This window comes from Pezoporus flaviventris, unplaced genomic scaffold (assembly GCF_033815535.1).
Source record: "Pezoporus flaviventris isolate CSIRO_AGI_PZ_B2104156 unplaced genomic scaffold, CSIRO_AGI_Pfla_v1 ptg000036l, whole genome shotgun sequence".
In the NCBI taxonomy this organism is placed as follows: Eukaryota; Metazoa; Chordata; class Aves; order Psittaciformes; family Psittacidae; genus Pezoporus; species Pezoporus flaviventris.
The window spans coordinates 10,799,878-10,825,764 of record NW_026892584.1 but is presented as its reverse complement, the minus strand read 5'-3'; the positions used below and the strand labels follow the sequence as shown (position 1 = coordinate 10,825,764).

The window sequence follows — 25,887 nt, the reverse complement described above, 5'->3', positions numbered from 1 at the left end:
TTCCTGTTATCTTTAATACCTCTAGCTAAGTTTAATTCTAACTGGGCCTCTCTTGTGTAGAAGACCATTTAATTCAGTCTTTAATCAAAGAGAGGAGACACCAGTGTATCGGTGCCTGACATCTGTGGCTGTATAGGAAACCAAGCTGCGCTCTGGGGAAGCCTGCACAGCTGTGGGTAATCCACCACAACGCCGCTTGGTAAACCAGCTACCCTGGGGAGACACCAGCAAGGATGCAAATGGGCTTAGAGGAGCATTGCCCTGGTCACTGACCTGTTGGGTTGATCCCACCTCCTCCTTGTGTCTCAATTTCCCTACTGGTCTTTTTTCCCCCCCTTCTATTTAAATTATAAATGCTTACCCTGCCTGCCTATCTGAAGGTTTGTGTATATGCAAAGGAGGGGCCTCAGTCTTTGCAGGCCTTAATGGTGCTGTCCTAATAACAACAGTTGGGTGCACAGTGGTTGGAAACCAGAACAGGTCAAACTGACTAAAGCACTCATATTTTAGGAGCTTGTCTTTCTGCTGCATTAGCAGCACCAACAGACCAGACGGACACTGCTGTGCATTCACTGATGCTTGTGAGGTATCTAGAGAGTAACTGAGAACTTAAGGATAAAAATTATGTTCTAAAACCTGCATATTATCGCTAAAGCTCCTCTTAGGGAGAGTGGTGACAGGCTTATCGACTGTCCTCAAGTTCTGGCAAACCCTGCTGTTTAGTGATCCATGGTCCATCATGTAGTCAGTCCTGAATGTAAACATCCTGCAGCTCTCAGGGTCCCTGAAGGCCATGTCGCTATTGAAGGGGAGGAGAAGGAAGGAAAACTGCAGTTTTGCTAGTACTGCTTGTACAAAGAAAAGACTCTGGCTCCAGTGGGGTTTAAGGAACAGTGTGCTGTTATCTGGTCAGATGGAGACAGGGGAGATAAAAAAAAAACAGGGAGCAACTAGAATATCCCTATAAGAATAAAATTCTTATACCTGAACTTTCCAGCCTAAAACCCCCTCTGTACAGCAAAATTCATGTTCAGGATGGAGTAGCTATTCCACGTACCAGGTCAAAATAATTTCTGTGGCAAAAAGGCCTTAATGAATGCCTGATATAGCCGAGTTTTTCACCCAGAATGATGTCAGTAGGGCCAGCACACAGCACAAGCTGTTTGCTTTACTGTGCCCAGGTGTATCATTGCAGACAAGTGTGTAGAGAGTCCTTAATAACACTGCAGCTCACTTCAGCATCTTGCTTGCACAATGAATATGTCTCGTGTGCAACCCCTCTTGGTTCAGCACTCCCAAGCAAGGCATCCAGTGGTCCAGTGGAAGCAGGCATAGGCAGAGACAATGTGTCTAGCTAGAGCTGAAAACAGATTCCTCTTTTGGACTGTCTCATGTTTGCTGCATGGAAAGGCAAAACCAGTGTGTGTTCTTAGATGAACTGGGTCAGGAAGAGAGGGATACAACCGGATGGGTGCGATCTGAAATTAGCTCCCATCTTCCTTGACCCTGGGCTGTGAAGTCTGGCAGGGAGCTGACCCTTGCAGTGGCCACAGCAGCTGGAGCTGAACAGAACACAACACAAGCCGGCTCCTTCCCTGGGAGGGCAGGGGTCTGGTAGAGCTGCTGAACCCAGTCTGAGATTAAGGGACCCCCTTAACTGTCAGGGCAGCGCCAGAAAGGTGAATTAAAAGATACACCAACCAACAGAGAAGGCTGTGCATTCTGTCAAGTCTCTCAAAGACAAATTGTTTCTTGTAGCAAGGATGGAAACAAGGTCATCCATAAAAGAGTAATTGATGCCTGGCTGGTGACAGCCCTCCACAGGGTGATGTGGCTGCCTCCTGCAAAGGGAACAAGGAGCAGTCTGCAGCCAGCTCTGAGGAGCTCCAGGAGTCTGGGAGATGGTGAACCAGCCTTGACCCTTCCACATTTTGTATGTGAACTATGCGATGCCTTTTCCTTTTTTCTTTTGAATGTCTTCTAATGTAATTAGAAAGTTGCTTTTACAAAAGCCTTTAGGCTGGGAGGAGAAAAAGCAGCTTATAATTCATTTATAAGATGTTCTTGGAGACGTGTAATTGCTCTGCACTGGCTGATTGGAGCAGGTTCCCAAGGGGCTGCCTCTTGGTATTCCCAGAGAAGCTAGACAGAAATAAAGGGAGAGCTGATGCTGGAGGTGAAGGACTGAGGTGTGGGGTGGAGCTGAGGAAGGGAAGATGAGAAGGGAGATCTTCATCTGCTGGGGTTTTGGCCCCAGAGAGATGTTGTAAGAGCTGATGGGGGAAGGAAGGGAAAGCATGGGCAGAAAACTGGGTGGTGCCACTGACACACTTCTCAGTGTTCTCAGTCTCCAGGTTCATGGTGGGTCCCCTCAATTAAACACTGGAATGATGTGTGTAAGAGCTTTCATATTGCTGTCAGTGCTGCTTTTTTTCTGCTATTGTTTTCTCTCTTTTTTTTTTTTTTCTTGTCTTTGAGCTTGATTTTGGTGAAAACATTGACTTCTTATGCCTTTTGTTTGGGGTGAGATTGCAGGAAGAGGTGCAAAATGCAGGGTATGGTCCTAGTGAGGAGCAACCTGAAATGCTCCTGCAGTCTCACCTCCTCCATTCAGTTTGTGCTGTACTTTCAGAGGTTAAACCACCTACCTTGGCTGGGTTTGGGCTTGGTTGTGACCTGCTTTGGTCCATGCCATCTCACCCTGCATGCTCTTCCCCATCTTCACTACTTGTATCCCCCTTGTCATGTCAGTGTTCAATCAGACTTTCATCTCCTTTGGGGTCTTGTGTTATCCTATCTCAGCTCCTGGCAAGGCTGTGAGTGATCTCACCACCTATATGGCCAGACAGCTGCCAAAAATTAAAAGGAAAGACTGGACGTACATAATTTATGCTTTTCTTAAGAGCAGTTCCAGGGTTTCCCCCAGCATTTGATGCAGAGCCTGAAACAAGGCAGCCACAAAAAAGTGGAGTAATGCCAATGGCAGTCTTGTTGCTGGAGCAGTGCCCCTGGGCAGGGCATTGCCCTGCCAAGCAGAGAAATGCAGCAGGCAGCTCATGGACAAGAACCAGCAAAAGGCAATTTACTGGCATGTTCTCATTCATTTCCAGGATTTGATTTAATACATTTTCCTTTTGTCCTGCATATGGAGGAATTTGGGAGTTTTGAGAGTTACCGGAGTTTGTTTGGGTTTTAAGCAAAAGGTTTTTGTTGAAACAGGATTGGCAGCAGCAATGTTCTTCTTCCTCTCCTTAAGCTTGAATTTGGTAAACTTTAATGAAAGATTTAATCTTTTTAAAATCATACTATTAAAAAACTCATAGAAAAAAAAAATAGAAACCAAAATAATCTGTAGTCAGTTGGATAATTTTTTCCTGCTACATAACTTCATAACTTTGTGTTGGAAGAGGAACTGTTTCATGGAAAAACTTGTAAGGACAATAATTTTTGACTGGTGCTTATTCATCATTTTTTGCCATTCCAAGACTAAGCTCTGGATTCATATTTGATGAGCCCATTTGGCCTTCAAATGCTTTACAAGCAGTCTTTTTCTCCGTTTTTTTAATGTGAATGAGATCCTCTGGTGCAGCTGTCACAACAGGCAAAGGCTGTTTACATCAGGGTGGGTTTTTTTTTTTGGACCAGATTTGTTCAGATAAAGAGACAATGCCCATAACTTCCAGCTCTGCAAGCCTAGGGAAGAAGACAAAAGTCAAGCCACCTCCTCCATTATTTCCGTTGTTGTTTAGACTCTTCAAGGTCATTTGCTAGCCTTGATTATATTTATGTCATTCTTTTGTCTAACTAGGATGGTGCTGGTTTAAGGAAGGGTACTCACTTCTTCATGGACTATCCATGTGGGTTTTCCTCCTTTGAAATTGGTAGCCAGGTTTTAAACATTGGGGATTCAATCCTGTGAGTAAGAAGATGCTATTCTGGAGTATGGTCCTTCTGCAGAAGAGGAACATACTATAACTATAATGTTTGTCTCTCCTTTTTTTTTTTTTAATCTTTCCAAGTAGAATTTGGGCAGAACAGGTTAACTGCTCTGCAGGAAAATGGGTGCTTTTTTGGTCAACCTCTTCAAATGACCACAGGTTAATTAGAAGGCTCCTGATGGAGAATCACATTATTGTCCATCTAATTTCTTTTAACTAACCAGCATTATGAGGAATATTAAAAGAAAGTGATGTTTAGCTCTAACTTTTAACTAAACTTCTTCAAACAAGTGTATTAAATACATCCTGATGGTGTTTTCAGATGGGTATTTTTTCCCCCATCCTTTAACTGATGGTATTTTCCCTCTTCATCCTCAGGGATTTTTCTGTTTTGCTCTGGCCTTCTGCGGATTGGTCCCAGCTGCCTGCTGGAGATACACGCACAGCACGGAGGTAAGCATCAGCTGCTAGGAAATACCACCAGCATCTCATCAGATAGGGATTTTTTTTTGTAGCAACTTTCTCCCGTAAAAGGGACATCTGGTGTTAATTAAGACATCTAAGCCAAGACCTATCAGATGCATGCTGTGTTCCACCCATCTCTTACAAGAACAGGGCTGCCTTTATCAGCTGCCTCTCCAATGGGGTCACTGAAGGGAGAAGCCATGGAAACCCTCACAGAGGGCAAACACTTTGTCCTGAAGGCAAAACAAAATGCAAGTCTTGTTTTAAATAGCTTTGGGATTTTTTTTCCAAGGGTTGTTTTGTTTTGTTTCAAATGAAATGCTTGCCTTTTGAAAAGTCATTTCCAGCCAGCTCTAATTCCTGATAATGCCACTTGGGAGCCTCTGTTCAAAGGTCGTGGTGGGTTGTGACGGTTCAGGTTGTCTCTGGCAATATCCAGGATATGTGTTCATTAACTGGCAGCAGTGATACAGTAAAAACTCTAGTGTGAAAAATGGTGTTTGGGCTGTTGTCATGCTGGACCAGAAAGATAAGATTGTATGAAGCCAAATATGCAAGAAAGTTGGGGTTTGAATTGTTACCCGTGAGCTTGCTGGTGCTGTAGTAGATGGATGGTGTAGGAGATGAAGGTTCCGAGGAAGCTGTGTTGAGGCACACAGAGTTGCTTAGGGTCAGCCCTGGGCATTGCAGTGGGTATCCGTATCCAGGGGCTGGGATATCCCTGGGGCCACAGTAGCAGGCTGCTGAGGAGAGCAGAAATTGATCTTCATATTTAGTAGCCAAAATTCTCTGTTTCCTAAATTCAGAGAGAAACAGGGAATATAAATGAGGAAAGATTTAATTAGGCATGTCACTTACAAAACATACGGAGATTCAGTTTTGCTTGAAAGGTAACTTGTCTCACCAGTGATAGAAATGCAGATGTGAGAGAGAAATGCAGATGTGACTGTCCCTCCAGGACAAAGACAGGTAGTACAGTGCTCCACAGAACTGATGGGAGCAGGGGGAAGACTCCTGAAGTCGCATTATAGAGCTGTTTATTTGTCTGACTTTCTCAAAGTAAAGAGCAAACTTAAAGCAGGTGCTCTCGCCAGCCCCCTCCTTCTGGCAGTACTGTCAGAAATAGTTACTTGTGGTAGTACAAGGGAAAAAAATCAAACCTGGCCAAATTGACAGTTGTCTTGAAAGCCTGATGGGATTCATGCAGCTACCAAGAAAGGAAGAGAATGTGGGGATGTAAAACTGAATGTGGATGAATATGCCCATTTCACGTGCCTGAATCAGTGCTTCTGAAAGCAACAAGGGGCTACTGTCCCCGTGTTCATGCAACAAATTTGCATTTTCCCATGAAAAACACTTAGACTTTCCAGTGAAAAGAAAATCAGACTGTTCAGTTTGGAAATGCCAGCTTGGAGCTGGCGTTGGTAGATCCCTTCGTCTCCCTGCACATGGGTGAGGTGATGAATTTAGGTAGTGCTGAAAGCAGAGCCTTCCCCTCCTTCTGCAAGCAGGGAGATGGGATATGGGAGGTCCCTCCTACACCAAGCCACCGCAGATACTCTCAATGGTTTATTCCTCTTGATAACCAAAATTATAAAAATATTTAAATTTTCCACTTCCTTCAAAAGCAGACCCCTCTTACAGAAAATCACCCGAAGTGGGAAAGCCATTTGAAAATTTGTTTTGATGGTTATTTTCAAGAGGCAGTAGATAGAAATGTTACTTGAACATGATGAAAGAAAGATGCCATTTTTGATCTGTGGCTGTTTCAGAGCCCTGCTTACAGCACTTCTTACAGAGCAACTATGCAGGACAGGGAAAAAGGACAAAAAACAATAAAAAGAGTTATTTTTAAATATTTGATATCCTCAGACCTGGCACTGTAAACAAAATGTGAATCTTCTCATTTCCCATTCTTTTCTGCTTTTGTGACCTTCTGTAGCTCCTTCAGAATTCTTTCAGACAGATGCCACTTGTTTAAATCTCAAGTTACCTGCATTCAGATAGACTTGGTGTTACATAGTCTTTATTCTGAAAATAACATATACCAGACATGCAGCAGTAAGTATCGAATCTGACATTTATCATGCTTTATCTAAAATGTTCTCTGTTCAGTATTGTAATTATTCCTCCTCTGTCAACCCATACATGTGGCCAGTGAACGGGTTTTGTGAGATCTAGGTCTCCTCTGTACTGTCTTCTCAGGCTGCTTTGCTTGAAACTTTCTTCAGAGGAACCTGTTTGCTCTTCCCTTCTCCTACTGGAAGAGGACATTAATCTTTTATGCTTTGTTAATGAGCAAGGGGATATCTTCTGAGATGGTGATTTTCTAACAGGGCCTGGGGTGCAAAGCTGGAATTAGCAGTTGCAGCTATTAAATAACAAGCACTGCTACACTTGAGGCTTTTTCTTGAAAAGAGCAGCTTTCCTGCTCCCTTCCCTGCATACGGGATCAGCGCGCTTCTCCTGTCTCAGGATCTTCCTTCTAACGAGCACCTTTGCAAAGCCAGGAGCAGCATTGCCTGGGTCTTCAGGAGGCAAATCCTATCTTTGCATGCACAAAAGCAGCATGTGCATCTCTAGTTTCTGCAGATATGAAAGGAGTGACCCAGCACTTCCCAGTAATTTCTTAAGTGGGATTCTAGAGATCCTTCTAGTGGCAAACCAAGCCTGTGGTTTCTTCAGGGTGTGTTTGTGTCTGTAACTGCTTCCACTGCTGTGTGTAGGAGCAAACTTGTGCAGAGTCCAGTCTGTCTCATCTGAAGTCAATGCTTAAATGCTGGCTTAAGTCATAAAGACTTTAATGGGACTTGAATACAAACTGAAGGTGCATTCAGGTGTTTCCTGAAAGCAGACCCAAAGCGTACAGATAGTTTTCCTTTGGTTTACAATTCAGTGGTGCTGGATCAGAATTGTGGCCACTAATGGGGGTCTTATTTTCAAAAAGCTGTGATTTGGCTGTGCTAACACTGTGAATAATCCGATATCCTCCTTGCTCTTGCTGTTATTCTGCCAGGCACAATCACTTTAAGGGAAGCAGAAAGCTTTGTCCAGTCTCTGAAGTCCATGGGAAAGAAAAAGAGAGGGGGAAACCCCTCCCCCTTCCATAGGGTTTTTAAATATTGTGAGTCTTTCCTTGTGTTTATGTTCTCATCACACAGTAACAGCCCACTCCCCCCAGTGAGACACTGCTCGCTTTTGTCTGAGGCGCCACTCAGGCATTTGTACTCATGGGTTTATAATTTATCACTGCCCTGACGCTGAACCCGCATGGCCCCATTTCTGCTGCTTTCTGTGGCACAGTGTTAGCTGGAGGTTCTTTCTCCAGCAGCGTCAGCCCGCAGTACCTGAGACCACTCGGATGGTCACCATCACCATGGCACTGTCCAACCTTCACACTGCTGTTAGGATGCTTATCACAGCAGAGCAGCCAGCGCCAGCTGGAAGGTGACAGTGCTCCCCGAGGGCTAGCTCTGTTGCTGATACAACTGGGTTTTTTAAGCTAAAACTATTTTCAATATCTTTCAGTACTTCCTGTTGGGAAGCGGTCTAAAGTGGCACTGGTTTCAAGTACTGTGGGTGAGAGAATAAGGATTACTGGGATAATTTTCTACGATGTTGGGAGGTTCATAAATTGCTATGTTGTTCATCTTGAATGACAATAGCATAAAGGGTCAGTGTGGACCCTTTGCAGCCTGTTGGTTTTGCAGTTTTAAAATGGACACCTTCCATATGAAGACAGGCTAAGAAAATCGGAGCTATTCAGCCTGGAGAAGAGAAGGCTGTGTGGAGACCTCATAGCAGCCTTCCAGTATCTGAAGGGGGCCTACAAGGGTGGTGGAGAGGGACTCTTCATCAGGGTTTATAGTGATAGGACAAGGGGTCATGGGTTCAAACTTAAACAGGGGAAGTTCAGGTTGGATATAAGGAAGAAGTTCTTTACTGTGAGAGTGGTGAGGCGCTGGAACAGGTTGCCCAAAGAAGTGGTAAATGCTCTATCCTTCGCAGTGTTCAAGGCCAGGCTAGACAGAGCCTTGGGTAACATGGTCTAGTGTGTGGTGTCCCTGCCTATGGCCGGGGGGTTGGAGCTAGATGATCATCAGGTGCTTTCCAACCCTAACTATTCTATGATTCTGTGAAATACTTAGTTTGTTAAAAAAATAATAATAATAAAAAAAAATCCAACAACAAAAAAGCAAACAGTTCCTCCCCTCATGCCCAAACCAAAAAACCAGGAGGACCTTGATACACTGAGGCTGGTGTCACTTGCAAGGGGTGCAGCCATAGATCTGGAGGATTTAGTGAGAAAAACTCATGAGGGTTGATTAACTTCCTGCCTGGTTTTTCTATACTTCCCTGTAAAGTATTTGGTGCTCTGCCAAAATCACAAAGTGATGCTCCTGGCTGAATCCAAGTATCACAGAGATGGCTCTGATGCACCCCTGCCCACTGTCTGAGTGGGAGGTATAGCACCCATGCAGCTAGAATTTTGCTGTTCTTTTTGAGACCTGGAGATGGGAAGTGAGGAGGAGGTGAGAGTGTAACAGCTCAGCACTTTCCTTGTTTTAAATATTTTGTGCAAGGGCCTGATGGAAGTGCTAGGATCAGAAGTAAACAGATTTGTAAGGCTTTTCTTTTCCTGAATTTTTTGTTCTGTGATGGTATTTCTCCTTCCGTGTATTCCCTCAGTGACAGACCATAAGATGGTCACGGTTTGCGTGGTCCTCTTTCAAAACCAGACAGTGGGGGGAAGTCCATATATATAAAAAAATGTTTACATATCTATATATAGATATATAATCTTTAGAGAGACATTGAAAAGAAAAAGTGAAAACCATTTTGCTAAAAGCCTCATCTGGGTCTTCTCGCTTGAGCAGTTCAATGACCACCACCAGTCGGGGGGAGCAGCACCTTCTTATCTTGTGCAGTTTTCCATGGAAGTCCTCAAAGGCCGCTCAGGTTTGCAGCACTGGGTGTATTTCTGCCGCTGGGATTGATTGGCTTGAGGAAGGCTGGAGAGGAGGGAGCTGTGAAGGAAGTACACAGCTGCAGCAAGCTGTAATGACTGCGTTGGATAAGGCAATGATGTCTTGGTTGAGCAGAGTGTGGGGAGGAGCCCATGTTACCATGTGCTCACTCCAAGTGGTGGGAGTTGCTCTACTGCTTGGCGAAAGTGCCCAGAGCAATTTTACCTCCTCTATTTCACTGCAGTTGCACCATTGCTTTATTGAAACCCAAGCAGTTGCATCTTCCTCCTTTAACCCCATTTCTGACATGCTGTGAAGGTGTTCATTTCTGCCTGCCAGGGAGGAAAGGGAAGACAGAGTAGCAAAATGTAGACATGTGGTGGGTGTTTTTTTACTGCAGCAAGGAAGGATTTTGAGTGAATCAACCACTTTATTCCATTTTCCCATCTTAACTGACTAACTTGCTGTTTATAGCTAAGCAAGGGAGTCTGCAGTAGCCACTGCTGAAGGGGCATTCCTGAGTGATGCTAGTCAGTATATCCTTCTTGGTGACACTGAAAGAACATGAATTGCTGAGGTTGCCATTTTTTCTGAGGCTGCAGCACATATGCTTGGTTTGGTACCTCAAAGGCATGAAGAACAACAGGAGAGGAGTTTCCCCCTCTTGCTTACTGTGCTGCTCTTCCTGCTCTGCTTTGTCGAGGGTGTTCCTGTTAAGCAGACAGGCTTGTCTCTGAGATAATCCTGACATCTCCTTTCACTGTATTGTCCTTGAGCTCCAGCTTTGCAGAGGGAATTTTGGCTGCTGACTGTTTCAAAGATGGTTCATGAGTAAGTCTCAGTCTGTTGTTCTTGACATCAGTCCAGTCTACATTAGTCTTCTAATGTACATCTAAGTGACTAGCTCAGGTTGCCTAGGCACAGGCATTTGCTGGCAGCAGGATTCATTGATACTCTGGTTTGCAAAGCGATCAGGAACTGAAGGCTGACCTCCTTGTCTGATGTTTCTGTTCCAAATCCAGTTACAGGTAAAAATTATCCTTGATAAATAACCTGAGTCAAGAATGTCAGTTTTCCTCCTGAAGGAGGTAAGACTGAAATTTGCTTTAGTTTCTAATAGCCAAGGGTAAGAACACTAATGGTTTAGAGTAAATGCCTTCCTGCAGGCATAAATTCTGCTTCTTGGGGGATAAAGGATTTAGAGGATGATAAACAATCTCAAAATTCCTTCTTCCTTTTTTTTTTTTTTTTACTTTAATTGAAAAAAACGACTGCACTGGATAAAACAATATTGCAGATAAGGATAGGTTGTGAAACCATCTGGTGACTGTCTTATGCTTTCAGCTTTTATTTTTTTATCTCATAAGGCATGCATGAGTTAGCAGGGCATTTAGGCCTGGATAGATGCTGCCGTGTGTGACCACTGCTTCAGAGCTCAGCTACAGCTCTGAGTATATACATCCCAGGCAGAAAAGTTGCTAAGGTGATGGTTCATTACTGCAATCTTTTGCTCTTGTATGTCTCTTCTCATTAAAGCAGACCTCTTGTATGTTCTGTGGCACAGTCTCCTCCATAGAAGGAAACAGCCAGTGATAAATACTGAGATTTAGTACTTTATGCCTACATCTGAAACATTTAAATGAGAAAGATCCCTGCAGTACTCTTTGAAAACAGACCTCTGTGTTGTATGAAGACAGCAATTTTCCCCTTCAAAATCAAGTGATCCTAGCAAACATCAGAAAGATGATGTAGAGGAACTACAGTCAATTCGCTCCTTTAAAAAATGGCTTTGTAGTTTGGTATTCCCTTACTAACATCTAATCAGCAAATTGTACTTTTAGGCTTGTCCAGACACGCATTCCAAGAGAAAATTACTGCTACAAACGTTTTCCATTTAATCCTTTGTGCCATCAGTTCTTTTAGGCTGCTTTACAAAATGGAGAAAAAGACCAGTAAATAACTGAGAAGCCAACTCACAATCAAGCTCAGAAACTGGGTGCAAGTGAAGTCTTTAGCAGTCACTATGTACCTGGAGATAACCATCATCATCATCAAATAATTAGAATTGGAAAGGACTTTAAGATCATCTAGTTCCATCCCCCATGTCCTGGGCAGGGACACCTCACACTAAACCGTGTCACCCAAGCCTCTGGCCAACCTGGCCTTGAACACCGCCAGGGATGGAGCATTCACAACTTCCTTGGGCAGCCCATTCCAGTGCCTCACCACCCTCACAGTAAAGAACTTCCTCCTTATATCTAATCTGAACTTCCCCTGTTTAAGTTTTAATCCGTTACCCCTTGTCCTAGCACTACAGTCTCTAATGAAGAGTCCCTCCCCAGCATCCCTATAGGCCCCCTTCAGATACTGGAAGGCTGCTATGAGGTCTCCACACAGCCTTCTCTTCTCCAGGCTGAACAGCCCCAACTTTCTCAGTCTGTCCTTATACTGGAGGTGCTCCAGCTCCCTGATCATCCTCGTGACCCTCCTCTGGACTTGTTCCAACAGTTCCATGTGCTTCTTATGCTGAAGACACCAGAACTGCACACAGTACTCCAGGTGAGGTCTCACAAGAGCAGAGTAGAGGGGCAGGATCACCTCCTTTGACCTGCTGGTCACGCTCCTTTTGATGCAGCCCAGGATACGGTTGGCTTTCTGGGCTGCAAGTGCACACTGAAGCCAGCTCATGTTTAGCTTCTCATTGACCAACACCCCCAAGTCCTTCTCCACAGGGCTGCTCTGAATCTCTTCTCTGCCCAACCTGTAGCTGTGCCTGGGATTGCTCCGACCCAGGTGTAGGACCTTGCACTTGGCATGGTTAAACTTCATAAGGTTGGCATCAGCCCACCTCACAAGTGTATCAAGGTCCCTCTGGATGGCATTCCTTCTCTCCAGCATATCAACCAAACCACACAGGTTGGTGTCATCAGCAAACTTGCTGAGGGCACACTCAATCCCACTGTCCATGTCTGCGACAAAGATGTTGAACAAGACCAGTCCCAGCACAGATCCCCAAGGGACACCCCTTGTTACTGGTCTCCAACTGGACATTGAGCCATTGACCACAACTCTTTGTGTGCGGCCATCCAGCCAGTTCTTTATCCACCGAGTGGTCCATCCATCAAATTGATGTCTCTCCAATTTAGAGACAAGGATGTCGTGTGGGACAGTGTCAAACACTTTACACAAGTCCAGGTAGATGACATCAACTGCTCTACCCCTGTCCATCAGTTCTGTAGCCCCATCATAGAAGGCCACCAGATTGGTTAGGCAGGATTTCCCCTTAGTGAAGCCATGCTGGATGTCACCAAGCACCTTGTTGTTTTTCATGTGCCTTAGCATGCCTTCCAGCAGAATCTGCTCCAAGATTTTGCCAGGCACAGAGGTGAGACTGACTGGTCTGTAGTTCCCCGGGTCATCCATTTTCACCTTCTTGAAAATGGGGGTTATATTTCCCTTTTTCCAGTCGTCAGGAACTTCACCTGACTGCCATGATTTCTCAAATATGATGGCCAGTGGCTTAGCAACTTCATTCACCAGCTCCTCCAGGACCTGCGGGTGGATTTCATCAGGTCCCATGGACTTGTGCGCATTCAGGTTCTTAAGATGGTCTTGAACAGGATCCTCTCCTACAGTGTGCCTAGGGTCTTCATTCTTCCAGTTCCTGCCTCTGCCTTCCAAGACTTGGGTGGTTTGGTCAGAGCCTTTGCCAGTGAAGACCGAGGCAAAGAAGTCATTAAGAACCTCAGCCTTTTCCAAATCCTTTGTAGCCAGTTCTCCTGAGAGCTTCCAGAGAAGGCCCACGTTGTCCTTACTCTGTCTTTTATTCACGATGTACCTATAGAATCCCTTCCTGTTTTCTTTCACATCCCTAGCCAAGTTTAATTCTAACTGGGCCTTAGCTTTCCTAACCTGGTCCCTAGCTTCCCGGACAACATCCCTGTATTCTTTCCAGGCTGCCTGTCCTTGCTTCCACCTTTTGTAAGCCTCTTTTTTCCCTCTAAGTTTCCTCAGCAATACCTTATCTATCCATGGAGGTCTCCTGGCCCTCCTGCTGCAGTTCCTTCTAGTTGGGACACAACACTCCTGAGCTTGTAGCAGGTGATCCTTGAATATCAACCAAGAGCCTTGGCCCCCCCTGCCCTGAAGCATCACATTTCCAGCCAGCCCCTCCCTGTTGGTGATCATGAGGTCAAGCATGGCACCTCTCCTTGTCTCTATTACTTGCAGAAGGAAGTTGTCTTTCCATAGTCTTCAGCCTCTCCCTAACATAAATAGCAACTCCCCTCCCCGTCTGCCGGGCCTGTCTTTCCTAAAGAGCCTGTAACCTTCCATTCCAACACTCCAGTCATAGGATCCATCCTGCCATGTTTCTGTGATACCAACTATATCATATCCCCGTAGACGTGCACACATCTCTAATTCCTCTTGTTTGTTCCCCATGCTACAGGCATTTGTATAGAGGCATCTTAGCCGAGCTCCAAATGAAGCCGGCTCATTGGCTGGAGTGGCTGGGTTATCTCTACATTGCTATGAGCATTTATTATAGGTGCTGGCAACTGACTGGGTGTGTTGAGATGGCATGATGCCCCCTTCCCCTAATACATCTAGTTTAAAGCTTTCTTCACCAGCCTGGCAAGCCTGCTACCAAAACTGCTCTTCCCTGTCAGCTACACCAGGCTCCAGGAGACCTGGCCTCCCAAATCGAGTCCCATCATCATCACCATCACTGTAGTAGAGCTGGTGACTGCTCATGGTTTCTTCCCTTATTGTTTCCAACAGCTGGAGCAATTTTATGCCATAGCTTTGTTATGGGTGAATTGTTCTTTCAGTTCTTTCCTATTCACTCTTATCCTTCAAACAGGTTTAGTCTGTGTTTTATGTCCTTGCACAGTACAAGGAGGAAGGTTCAAGCATGCACCACTGCTTCAGGCAGGACCTCTCAAGATCAAATCGATACTCTCATGGTTTTATGCAGTTGGCAGGAGCTCGCCAGTCTGGCAGCTGCCAACATCTGGGCAGCTCACCTGCCTTCCTCCCAGGTTGCTTTGTGCAGCACAACCACCAGAGAAGCTGCTGAGGAGGACATAAGCCTCAGGTGGGCCCTGGGTTTTGTTATCAGCGCAAAACACGTAATGAGCATTGACCTCCCTGCATAGTGAATTGGTTCTGGTGGCATTGTCAGAGCCTGCTTTGCTGCTAGGGAGCCTGTGACTACCATTGCAGATGAAACATCACTGGACAAAGTCTCATCTTCCCTTGCTTTAAGTTGAATATGACTGTAAAGTAAGCAGCCAGATCCAGCCCAAAACTCACTGCAATTGAGCATTTTTACCAGTTTTCATGAGGTTTTGGGGAATGAGTCCAGCCAAGGCAGAAGGCTTAAAACTACCTATCCCAACATTTCCTGGCCCAGAGTTTAGTAGATCTGTAGAAGTGGTTAAACTTCTGGATTGCCTTACACACTTGAACCCTTTCCTGAGTCTAGCAAGTTGACTGAAGCCTTTCTTAATTTTTAGTTTTTGAAGTCATCTACATGTAGGCCTTTTGTAGGTAAGGTCAGCATCCTGAGCCTAATGATAAATATAAAAATGAGAAAATTGCATATGCAACACCACTACATTACGGAGACCTATTTGTATGTTGCTATGACATAAAATAGTCTTTATTCCTGCATCTTAAACTGGAGTTGGGATATTTGAAATATAATAATTTCTTGGGTTAGGGAGACAGCTGCTCTGTTCTTCCTTCCTTAGCAACACGAGGCCACAGGAGGAGGTCAAAAGATTATTCTTTTTTCATTATTCTTTATTCAATTCTTCAGTGGAAATGGACAGTCTTTTTATTGAATCCATGTATTTCATTGCTGCTGATGGGAAGCTGGTTTGTGTCCCACAAGGAGTTAGAGAACTTTGGATGTTCTCCTTTTTACTGGCGTTTAAGGCTTCCTCAGGGGAAGGATGGTGCACAAGTCTGCTAGAGATCCTTTCTTACTGCTGCAGACTCCACTCGATGTACTTCGATACATGGGGGTGACAGAATGAGCATCCTCCATCCTTACCTGCATGGGAAAGCTCAGCACAGTGCATCTTGCTGGGAAGGATTTTTTCCTTGGCTCAGAATATCTGTGGTACCTCCATCACTGGACCTCTTGTTTAAGGTGGATTGCTTCTGCTTCACCTACAAATTGCACTGTGACAAGTGATGGAGCATCCTGGTGCAGTGGCAGTTTTGCTGCAGATAAATGCTGAGAAACTTCCAAGCCACTCAATTTCTATGCCATGATAGCTGTGGAACATTTTCTGATGTAAGCTTTTAAACTCTCTACCTGGTGGCAGGGAGATGAGTTGGATACAAGTAATCTCAACCTGTCTCTCTCTGGTTATCAGCCTCTGTCAGTTGATTGAATTTGGGCAGGGTAGAGCAGTATTGCAGTGATGGCTGTAATCACCTTGAATTACCCTGGTTTCACCCCTGAGGAGACAGTGTTCCGTTTTTCTTTTCCCCTAGAGCAATTTCCAAGTTCAGCCCCTTAAGACTGAGCTGAAAAGACTCACTTTCAGGAGAGATGGCGCTGCTCCTGGGGTGCCCGTCCCTCTCTGTGTGGCCACTCACTCCATCTGTCTCATCAATAGATTTTCCCTCCTGGAAGCCAAATGCTGCCTGCAGGCCCCCTCAGATCGATGCTGCTGTGCAAATGAGGGAAAATGAAAGCAAGAAGCAGAGGTTTGACTCCAGGCACTGAAGGCAATTGTCGTATTTTTTTCTTCAACACCCGAGTGGGAGTTGGCTGGGATCTGTCAGGCTGCAAGTTCTCACATATTGGGTAAATATTTGCGGTCTGATTCACCACTGAATCACTCCGTTATTTTTTTGGCCCTGTTCAGGGAAACTGCTTTGTCACTGGGATAACACCAGCTCTCTGAGGCCCTCTCACCTTCATATTTTAGCACCTCATTGTCATGTGTGCCTGTCCTCACAGTGACATCAGGATGGGGAGATGGTGTCGTCCCTTCCTGGCAGAGGAAATCAGAGGCACACTGGTCACAGGCACCTGAGTTTTCTCTGACACTAAGCCCAAAACTGGTGGAAAGCTCCAGCTGTCAGCTGGTGAGACCTCAGTGTGATGCTAAAGTGTCCATGCATAGCATAAGGTGGTACACATGCAGTATCACACCCTCTCTCATGGGATTTGCCATGTTTTAGGTGCCCCTTGGTGAATGGAGGTCATAACCAGCTCCTGCTGCTACATGGTAGTCATACAATAGCTGCACTGCTTGTCTTGCTATACCTGGAAGAGCTTCTGGGGGAACGCAAGAGTGTTTTTCCCTCCAGAGACAACTGTGCCAGTGTTTTGTGTGTACAGATCTCTTCTTTCATTGCAGGTGGAAGAGAGTATGATGGATGTGTATGATCTTGTGTATGAGGAGGTGAGGAGGAATGCCTCCAGCTTCAGGAGGCACGAGCTGACTGCCATCCACAAAGCAGTAAGTTGTTTTTCTCAGCCTTAGCAGAAAACCTTGCCCTAGGGTATCTTCCCAAGGTTTCAGCAGGCTGAGTCTGATGCCTGTGTTCTGCCTCGTGGATGCTGCAGTCTCATTTTCCCTCAGGAGTAGAGTACTCCAGCCTGCTAAGAAGTCTGCTCCTCCCTTCCTACTCTTCCTCTCCAAGGTCTGACCAACCAGATTACCAACAGGAGGAGAGGGCCACGTCCCTGAGCATCATTCATATGTGAGATCATCAGCACTTCTGCACAGTAGCTGTTATACATATTGTCTGTCTAAGCAGGCCCTCTGCTGTGTTCCCTATCTGTAGTACAAGAAAGTGGACATACACCTCTTGTGTCCCTGGACAGGCAAAGAGAGGGAGAGAATTCCACATTGTGTGGCAGAAGCATTTGGACTTGGTTATTTCTGTTTATCCTTGAGCCTATGACTGAGGAGTACTGGAGGCTACCAGGCCTCTTGCAATCCTGGAGACTGCTAGCAAGCTCCCAAAACCTACCACCCAGGATGCTGTTGGGGCAGGGGACTTCTCTTTAGCTTGGTAGGTGGGCAAGGGTGGTGACCCAGAGCACAGGGAGGATGTTTGCCCTCAAAGCCACAGGAAATGAGGGTGTCCCCCGTGGTGAGAAACTCCTGAGTTCCTGCTAAGTAAAGGAGATGCTGTTCCATCCACCTCCCACTCAACTCCCTTTATCCTCCTGTGTTTTATTAAATCATTGTAACAAGTACTTTCTGAAGCTGTTTTCATCCATGCTTCTCAAAACATAGAAAAGGCAAATGTTTCTCATTGCGATGATGGTGGTGGCCCTCAGCCATGACCAGCCAGAGTGGTGCTTGCTCTGCAGACTTTTGGAGCAGTACACCCAGAGTCCTGCTTGTCAAGGAGAACCAGGCACAATACCCAGCTTTATCAGTTCATCAGTTGCTCATTTTAGCTACTTTAATTGATGGAGAAACAGTCCCTCTACTTCCATGGGCATCCCCTTGCTAGAGCTCCAAGCTGGCCAGTTCACCCCAGCTATAGGAAGCCATTTCCATAGTGGGTGTTGCTGGGGATCCTCCCAGCCCATAACAAACACTGGGGTCCTTGCATCCCTCGGTTTTCCGGACTAGACACTGTGAGAGCTGGTGTGACCATGGAGGGAGGGCTTGGCCACAGCCTCAGGCAGCAGTCCTGGAAAAGCATAGGCAAATTTGGGGCAAGATCCATGTGCGTCCTCTGAATTTAACCTCCATTGCTGTAGTTGTTGATTGCATACCTACATGCTTCGCTCCTTGCAGCCCTGCTTGTATAGCCCTGCCTGTGGCAGCAGGGGAGAAGTGTGGCCCATCACTGATGCCTTCTGCTGTGTCAGCTGGTGGCAAGGAGAGAGCTCCGGTGTGTGGCTGGCAGATCTCTCCATCTTTTTCCAGTTCCTGTGCTGTGGGAAGCATTCTCCTTTTGGGGACACAACCAACATTGACAGCAAGACATGCCCACCTGGCCAGGCAAATGATGCCGGACAGGTAAGGGAAAGGTTTCCTCATCCACACAGTGGGGCTGTGCTGCTACTCAGTAACTGTTAATGACAACTGTGGCTTTTCCACAGTTTGGGGTTACTTTGGTTGGGGGTTAGTTGTGGTGGGGTTTTGTTGTTTCAGTAAGGAGGAGCCCCAGTGGATCACAGGTGTCAGACTCACAGATGTGGTTTCTTTTGCAGCTCTAGAAACCCTTCAAAATGCCTGTGTTTACAGCCTGTCACCTCCCTCCAGCTTTCTCTTCATCTCCTGCATATGCAGAGTGTGAGATATCATGGCATATGTCTGAGCTCACATGTTGGACTTTTCCACTTGACACTACTTTCTGAGGCTTCAGAAGTGTCACACTAACAATAAATGTGGAATTTTCTGTAATTGCTTTTTCCCAGGCATTAAATAAGTACTAAAATGAGCACCTCATGAAGCAGAGTGATGATGCCCAGCAGTAGCGTCATCAAGTATATTTCATTCCTCCTCTTTTCAGTAGCTCAGTGAGGTTGATGGAGAAGCCACCAGTATTAGACTGCCTCTGTGCTGAAGCCGTAACATAGACTTCATACTCTCTGAGCAAAGTTCATCATCTCTGATGTTTTTTCTTCCACAGGAGTAGCCAAATCAGCTGAAGTAGCTGAAGTTTCCAGCATCAATATGTGTGTTGATGGAAAACAAAACCGTTTTGCTACAGCTATACAAAAACTTTGCTAGGCAAAGATGTCACACGCTAACAGGACACCATGATGCGCAGGCACGCATCAGCCAGTGGCGCAGCCTCTCAAAGCACTGCATCCAGGAAGCAGGGGCAGAATAGACCAAAGAGCTCAAAGAGCAGAAAGGGAGGGAAGAGTTAAACCAGGCACTATGTGGGTGACTGTTCCCCTCCTTCCCCCCCCCCCCCCCCAAGTTTTGTGTTCCCTCTGGTAGCGAGCCAGGGGAGGTAGGCTAGGGGGATGCATTTTGCAACCCAGAGAACCACAGTGCTTGGTAGCTGCGCTGCATTCACTCCTGGCTTTGCGTGCTCTTACTTCACTCTGCAAATCACTTAATCAAGGGCAGGCTCTTGCGTTTTTTAAATGGCTCTCTTAGCTAACACCTCCTGGATTTCCGTGGGGCTGCTGGCATGCTTAAAGCTAATGTATATTAATACTTGCGAAACCTTGCAAAATTGAGCAGTTCATTAGTGTCTTTGAGGAGTGTATTTAGCATTACAGTGTGCTCTGCTTTTCTGTCTTGTCTTTTCCCTCTTTTCATTTTCCAGTGGTTGGAAACAAAAGGAAGTTTGCATGACCACACTTACCCGTACATGCACAAATCCCCCACAGTCTGAAACACATCATACCAAGGAAATTGTAGGTGTATTGTAGCAATAGGAAATACACTGCAGATGATTGTCTTCCCATGTTGCAGCCAGCAGCAGGATAAAGGAGAGCTGATCACACAGCAGCCCATTTGTGCAATGCTGCATCCTCCTCTTGTTTCCTTTTCTATCCTGGCTTGTGGCAAGTGTTCTTTGCGGGGACAAAGCCCCACAGCTGAGCTGCTGCTGCACTGCAAAGGGTCTCTCTCTCCCTAGGACTGCCTCCGAGAGATCCAGTTCTTCCTGAAGAAGCACATGGACTTTGTCACCACACTCCTGGGCATCACCATTGGCTTCACGGTATCTGTTTGTTCCTTCTCACTTTGGCCCCAGGAGGCAGGCTCCAGCATGGAAACATATCCTAAATTAGCCCCCAGAAGCTAGAATTTTGGGTAATTTTGGAGACTGGGGTAGAGAAACAAGCAGTGGTGGACTGCCCTGTGGAAATTATGAAAGGGCCAGGACCTGTCTTATTCAGGCTGATGGATGGAGGTTTTCTCCTGCAGGAATAGCCTTGCTGCCTGTTTTTTCTGACCAAACCAGGCATGACAGGTGGGACTGGGGAGCAGCGGGAGCTGGCATTTCACCCACCCAGGTTTGCCTGTGCATCCTCTCCTGCAAGTGAGATGCTGTGTCACCTGGCGCAGGGCTTGCAGATGAGGTTGGAAGCCGGCAGTAGTTATGGAAAAGGAGATGCAGTAAAAGCTCTGTATTAGGAAACTTGCTGCCTCTCCTTGCCCAGCACTCACTGGCTGCCTCCCAGCTCAGCTCGGGAAGTCACTTTGTTTGACCAGAGCTGGAAGGTCTTTAAAGCTGCTGAGCACCAATAGTGGAGCTGGAGAGTTGTGTGGGAAGGGAAGGTCTCATCCTCTTAATGACCACTAATAAGCCCAGGAAGGTGCATCTTGGGCAGTGGGTGGGTAAAGCACAGGCTTGTAAGGAGCAGAGGAGAGTAGCATGGGCTCCCAGGTACCGTCTTTGAAATAGGATCTTGCAGAGGAGGGGTAGGATGATTTGGGTAGAAAGGGTCTGTACTGAATTTCTGAGTCTTATTTGGGGGAAGACAAAAGGAAAAATGAGATACTGCAAGAGGAACATGTCCTTAGGTGGTGAGGGAGCTCGATGGCCGCATGGGGAATGTCCCTTCAGAGCTGGAGAGTGCTAATTAAAACAAGCCTGCTTGCATGCTTGGCAGAGGTGTATTGCTGTAATTGCCTCTACACAGGGGCCCTGCATGTGTGTTGAAGCACACCAGAAAAAAGTACATACCAAGAGATTTGTTTCTTCACTAAGAAGGGAGATTCGGGCTGCTGTGGTATCTCCATGCTGCTCTCCAGCTGGGGCAACCTTTCCTGCCTGATTTGTTTAATTCCTTCTGTCTGCCTTGGCACAATTATGAGTTAGAAGACTTTTCTTCATCTAAATAAAGCCCAGAGGAACAAGCATTTTTGTGTTTTATACTCCTAGTAGTAAATTAGGAAAACCATCAGGCATTGCTATGGCTCTATAAATGTAAAGTCATGTGTGAATACATGGTGTCACTTTCTAATTTTTCTCAGGTATAGGAGGAATTTCACTGCAGCTATATTCAGACAAAAGTGGGAGCGGGTTTTATTATATATATCTCTTTTTCACAGCTTGATGCCATAGCCATATAAGGCAGCTCTCTTTAAAGTGTGTCCTAGAGGAAGTCTCACTGCACAGTTCACTATTGTGATGGCAGGATGCAAGGGAGGCATGCAACAAGGACTATAACTGCTCTGATGTCACTATTCCTCAGCCAACAATGCATACGTGGCCCCATATCAATCCACAAGCAAAGGCACTTGCATGTTAAGGCAGAGGCTTTGGGGGAAAAGCACATTGTTTATCCTTCCGACAGCAGCCTTACCTTTGATATGTTGCCTGTGTAATCCTGGTTTGTGATATATTAGGGAGAATGTTAAAATACAGAGGAAATGTACTGTCCTTTGCCTTCTCAAGTGTGCACGTGCGTGGGGTGGGGGTTGGACTTTAAGGTTTTTTTTTTGTTTTGTTTTGTTGGGATTTTTTTACCCCAAACAATACATGAGGACTGTTTGGGTTTTTTGTTATGGTTTGGTTTGGTTTGGTTGTTTCTCCCTATGTTCTCTTTACAAAAGGATGTTATTAAGAGAGAGATCTGTTTGTTTGCATAGAGAAATGTTTTGTGGTTAGAATTTGAAATCTGAATTTCCTGGTTTCATCTCATTTCTTGGTATTTTCAGGGCCAGGTTTGAGCTGTACTGTGCTAATTCTTATCAGATGCTTTTTAGCCACATGTTGGTCTTTCTTTTTATTTTTTTTCTTCCTCTTCCCCTCCAATTGGTGCTCACCATTCTACCAGAAAACAGCTCTCAAGAAAAATGTTACATCCCAATACATAAATTCAGAAGTGCCAAGTGGACTAATAGGCAGCACTTATGATAGCTTATTTGCACAAGTAGAACATCATAATCAGTTCAGCATTTAATTGTGTGCCCATCTCATGTATTTCCTTTTAGGTTTATGGAATGATCTTGACTTCATTCCTCTGGTTCTCCATCCACTTCAGCAGCAACCTGGATAGGAAAGGAAAATACATTCTGCGAGAGAGGTAGAAATCCATCACCTGGGCATCCCCACCAGGCAGAGCCAGATTTTGCACAGGAAGATGTCTGAAGTCACACACAGAATCCCCTGGGAAGGCTTTACATGGGTTCAGGCAGCGGGGTGTGTGTGTCATGCATTTCCCCTTCCTGCACTACTAGCTGTTGTGTGTTTCTGAGCTGGTCAGAGCAGATGGTGCTCTGAGGAGGAGCAGTGCCACACCTTCGCCAAAAATGAACAAGGCCTGAGACGCACTGGAGGACTGAGAAACTGGAGCAGGTTGCCCAGAGAAGCTGTGGCTGCCCCATCCCTGGCAGTGTTCAAGGCCAGGTTGGATGGGGCTTGGTGCAACCTGGTCAAGTGGAAGGTGTCCCTGCCAGTGGCAGCGTGGTTAGAACGAGATGAACTTTAAGGTCACTTCCAACCCAGACTGTTCTGTGATTCTATGATGCACCTAGGCTTGGAGATGCAGATCAGCTCACCAGGAGACATAGGGGCTGTAGCTCCACAAACAGGACACAAAGAGCCCCTTAAGACAAAGATGGAGAGAAAAGCCCAGCAAAAATCACAGCATTAAACCAAACTTCTCTTGTGCTGTCATCTGAGCATTCCCTGTGACCCCCAAAGATGTAATATTTCTAGGAAGATGGCTTTGGATCACAGCCTGGGATAATCTTGGACCATTGGCAAATATATGGACACAAGGTGTGTCACTGGTGATGGGAAATGTGTTCTTGTAGCTTGGACGCTCATATTGATTGACTTTGGGCATGTTTCTGATCATGCTCAAGTATGTAGGAAGCCAATGACTGTCAGCTGTTTTTCCCCTGTTTTCAAATATTGCCAGACTTACACCAGCTACCAGCTTTTGGTAGAGATCAGGAAAAAAATCAGAAAAACAGTGCATGAGCTTTGAAACAAATAACCAGCAAACAGACGCTCTTATTCCTCTTTATTAATGCAATACACCATGATTTTTTAATTCCTAGCACGTAGTCAACCTCCTAGAGCTTGATGCCACACTGTTTTCACAGGGGCTTGTTCAACTTCTATCCTTAGCTCTGTGTTTATCTAGCTTCACTAACCCACAACACTGCTGTGCAATACAAAAGGACTTTGATATTACACATACACGCAGGTCTGAAGTTTAAATCTATAAAAGAACAGGACTGATCTTCAGCCAGGTCAAACAATACAATGTCCAACTCCATGTCCTCTCTTTACATCATCACCTTATCAATAATAAACAGAAATTTTAAAAGCCTCCATCAGCACTCAGTCTAGCTCAAGTGATGGCTCTCTGGTGTGCTTTGCCCTCATTGCAAGGAGGCAGAGCCACCTCTGAGCTGAAACTCATCATTGCAATAGATTTAGCACGTGCTGGAAAACCTGCTGTAAACTGTATGGCTATGTGCAATGTCTTGAACCAACAACAGCTTTCACCCCTCTCCTTTGTTGTGGCTTTTAGCCATGAGAAACAGTAAGTAGCAATTGTTTATTGAGATAAATGTGGAAATCCCTGTGATGAAGTTCAGGACAGGTCCTGTCCCTCAGGCAGGAGCTGCTACACATACAAGAATAGCAGTACAGCCTACAGCACCTGGCTAGTATTTTAACATGGCTGCAATTACCTTGTGTTGGAAGGAATTGTGCTGGGGGGGAGGCTATCACTCCTCGTTCCGCTCCTGTGGAACCAGTGGAGCTTCACCGTTGACTTCACTGTAAAAAGCATGAAGTTCAAACTGCTCCAGAATGTTACTCAAACTACCTTGTAGCAGTCACCAACACGCCCCAGTCTAGCAGGGATTTAGAGGTTGTATACACTTGCCAACATACCCACATTCTAGTTTATTTCTCTCCAGTGCCAGACAATCTCCCTTGTGAGCTCCAGCTGCTATTGTCCAGGCCACCACTATTGTTATTCCTTAGCCCAGCTGGCAGCTTGTGTGACTCATGGTTGCTTCAATAAAGATGAATTTCTTGCAGAAGGCCATCATTCCTTCTCTTTTTCTGCTGTGCACGAGGCTGCCTGCATTGCTCAGGGTTTGCGTCATGCAGAGCCCTCAGTAATTCTTTCAGTGCTGGGAAGAGATATTCCCCAGGCAGCTGGTGCTCGCCTGCCCCAGCAGCATGCCTTAGCACCCAAGAGCGAGAGGATGGCATTGGTCCTTTGGAGGAAAATGAGCTCTTCATCAGCCTGATCCTGCCCTTGGCTATCTGCTGGCGCAGCAGGCAGGTGCTTTATGAGGACTAATGCAAGCAGAGGCAGGAAAAAAGCTTAAGGACACAAGCAATTGAGACTGGAGTATTTATATAAAAGAAATCTCTACAGTTTCACTTTTTTAAACACTGTAGTCAGCTCTTGCCCATCACTCTGTGTTGGCTGGACACCTGATGACATTCTACACTGGAAATCAAGCAAATCAGTGTAGTCTGTGTTACTGGTGTGGGTTACCTGCTTAAGCCGTATCAACAAGGAGAAGAAATCTTTGTTAAAGCTTCACCACCAGGTCTGCTGAAAGCTTTAGGTGTTGAGATCACTATAGACAGGCATAGCATACATATGATAAAGTAAACCTGAAAGGCTATTGTATCCCCCCTCCCTCAGCTCTCTCTTCCGTTGAATTGTTTATGATCTGTGAAATGTCACCGGAAGCAGCAGACAGACACCTCTCTAGCAGTGACCATGTAATGGTGTGTGTGCATAGCTGCTGTTTTTACACCTCTGTAATGATTTCTGGTGCTTGCGGCAGGGATGAGAACGCAACCTGCACCAAACCATCTCACAAAGGGAATAATGAACCTGGAGAGTTGTTGGTTCTTCTTCCCAGGCATCAGCAGACTGGGAGCATGCAATTTTTGTCCCAGGGAGCTGGAAGTTCCCTTTCTTCTTCTGACACCCAACTAGCTGGTCATCTCATGATCTGTATTGCCGTTCCACCCACCACTGGAGTTCCCTAGCAAGGAGCAGCACTTTTAATGAGCAGCCACCTGGCCATACACACTCTCCTACCAGAGCTCGTGCTGTGTGTAGCACAGAAAATGGCATCTTGCTGTTGTTTTAAGGAGCAGGAATGTGGATATCTTCAACTTCTTTGTTTTTAAAAACCTAGTGCAGAAGAGTGCAGTTACCCTTTTGTTTGCAGTTGTAGAAATGGCAGCACCCAGGGGATGGCTGGAGGGGTGCTGCAAAGCTGGGGTGAGGGGAGGGGGAGTTGAACAGGTTTCTTTACACCTCTGCCAACAAAACATCCCTGTCCTGCAGTCAGTGTGCTTGCACTCTTTAGTCCTTAATTTGCTGCTTGCTATGGGCAAATTATAGGTCTTGTGCAGCCAGAGCAAAACTCCAGGAACCTCTTGGTAAGTATTGCTGAGATTGACCCAGTGTTGAGAAGAGTGAGAGAGGTTTTACTGGGATAAGAGCTTGGAAGCAAGCAGAGGGGATGCAAAGCCAGCAGCCAGGCTAGGAAACACCTGCAGAGCCAGTGAGCCTTACTGGGGCTTGCAGAAGCAGAAGCTGGTTGTTACAAGCA

General features: G+C 45.8%; 1 protein-coding gene across 2 annotated transcripts in view; it reads left to right on the top strand.

The window, feature by feature from the left end:
* Positions 1-25,887, top strand: part of TSPAN32 (tetraspanin 32) — a 34,510-nt gene that overhangs the window by 8,027 nt on the left and 596 nt on the right. The window contains exons 4-8 of one of the 2 annotated variants that reach the window (XM_061463099.1): positions 4,317-4,391; positions 16,756-16,857; positions 18,289-18,381; positions 19,964-20,047; positions 22,270-22,361. In XM_061463099.1, the coding sequence (XP_061319083.1) occupies positions 4,317-4,391; positions 16,756-16,857; positions 18,289-18,381; positions 19,964-20,047; positions 22,270-22,361 (446 nt within the window). Of the gene's footprint in view, positions 1-4,316; positions 4,392-16,755; positions 16,858-18,288; positions 18,382-19,963; positions 20,048-22,269; positions 23,621-25,887 lie in introns of those variants that run through there. The other variant, XM_061463100.1, reaches the window with a different exon arrangement.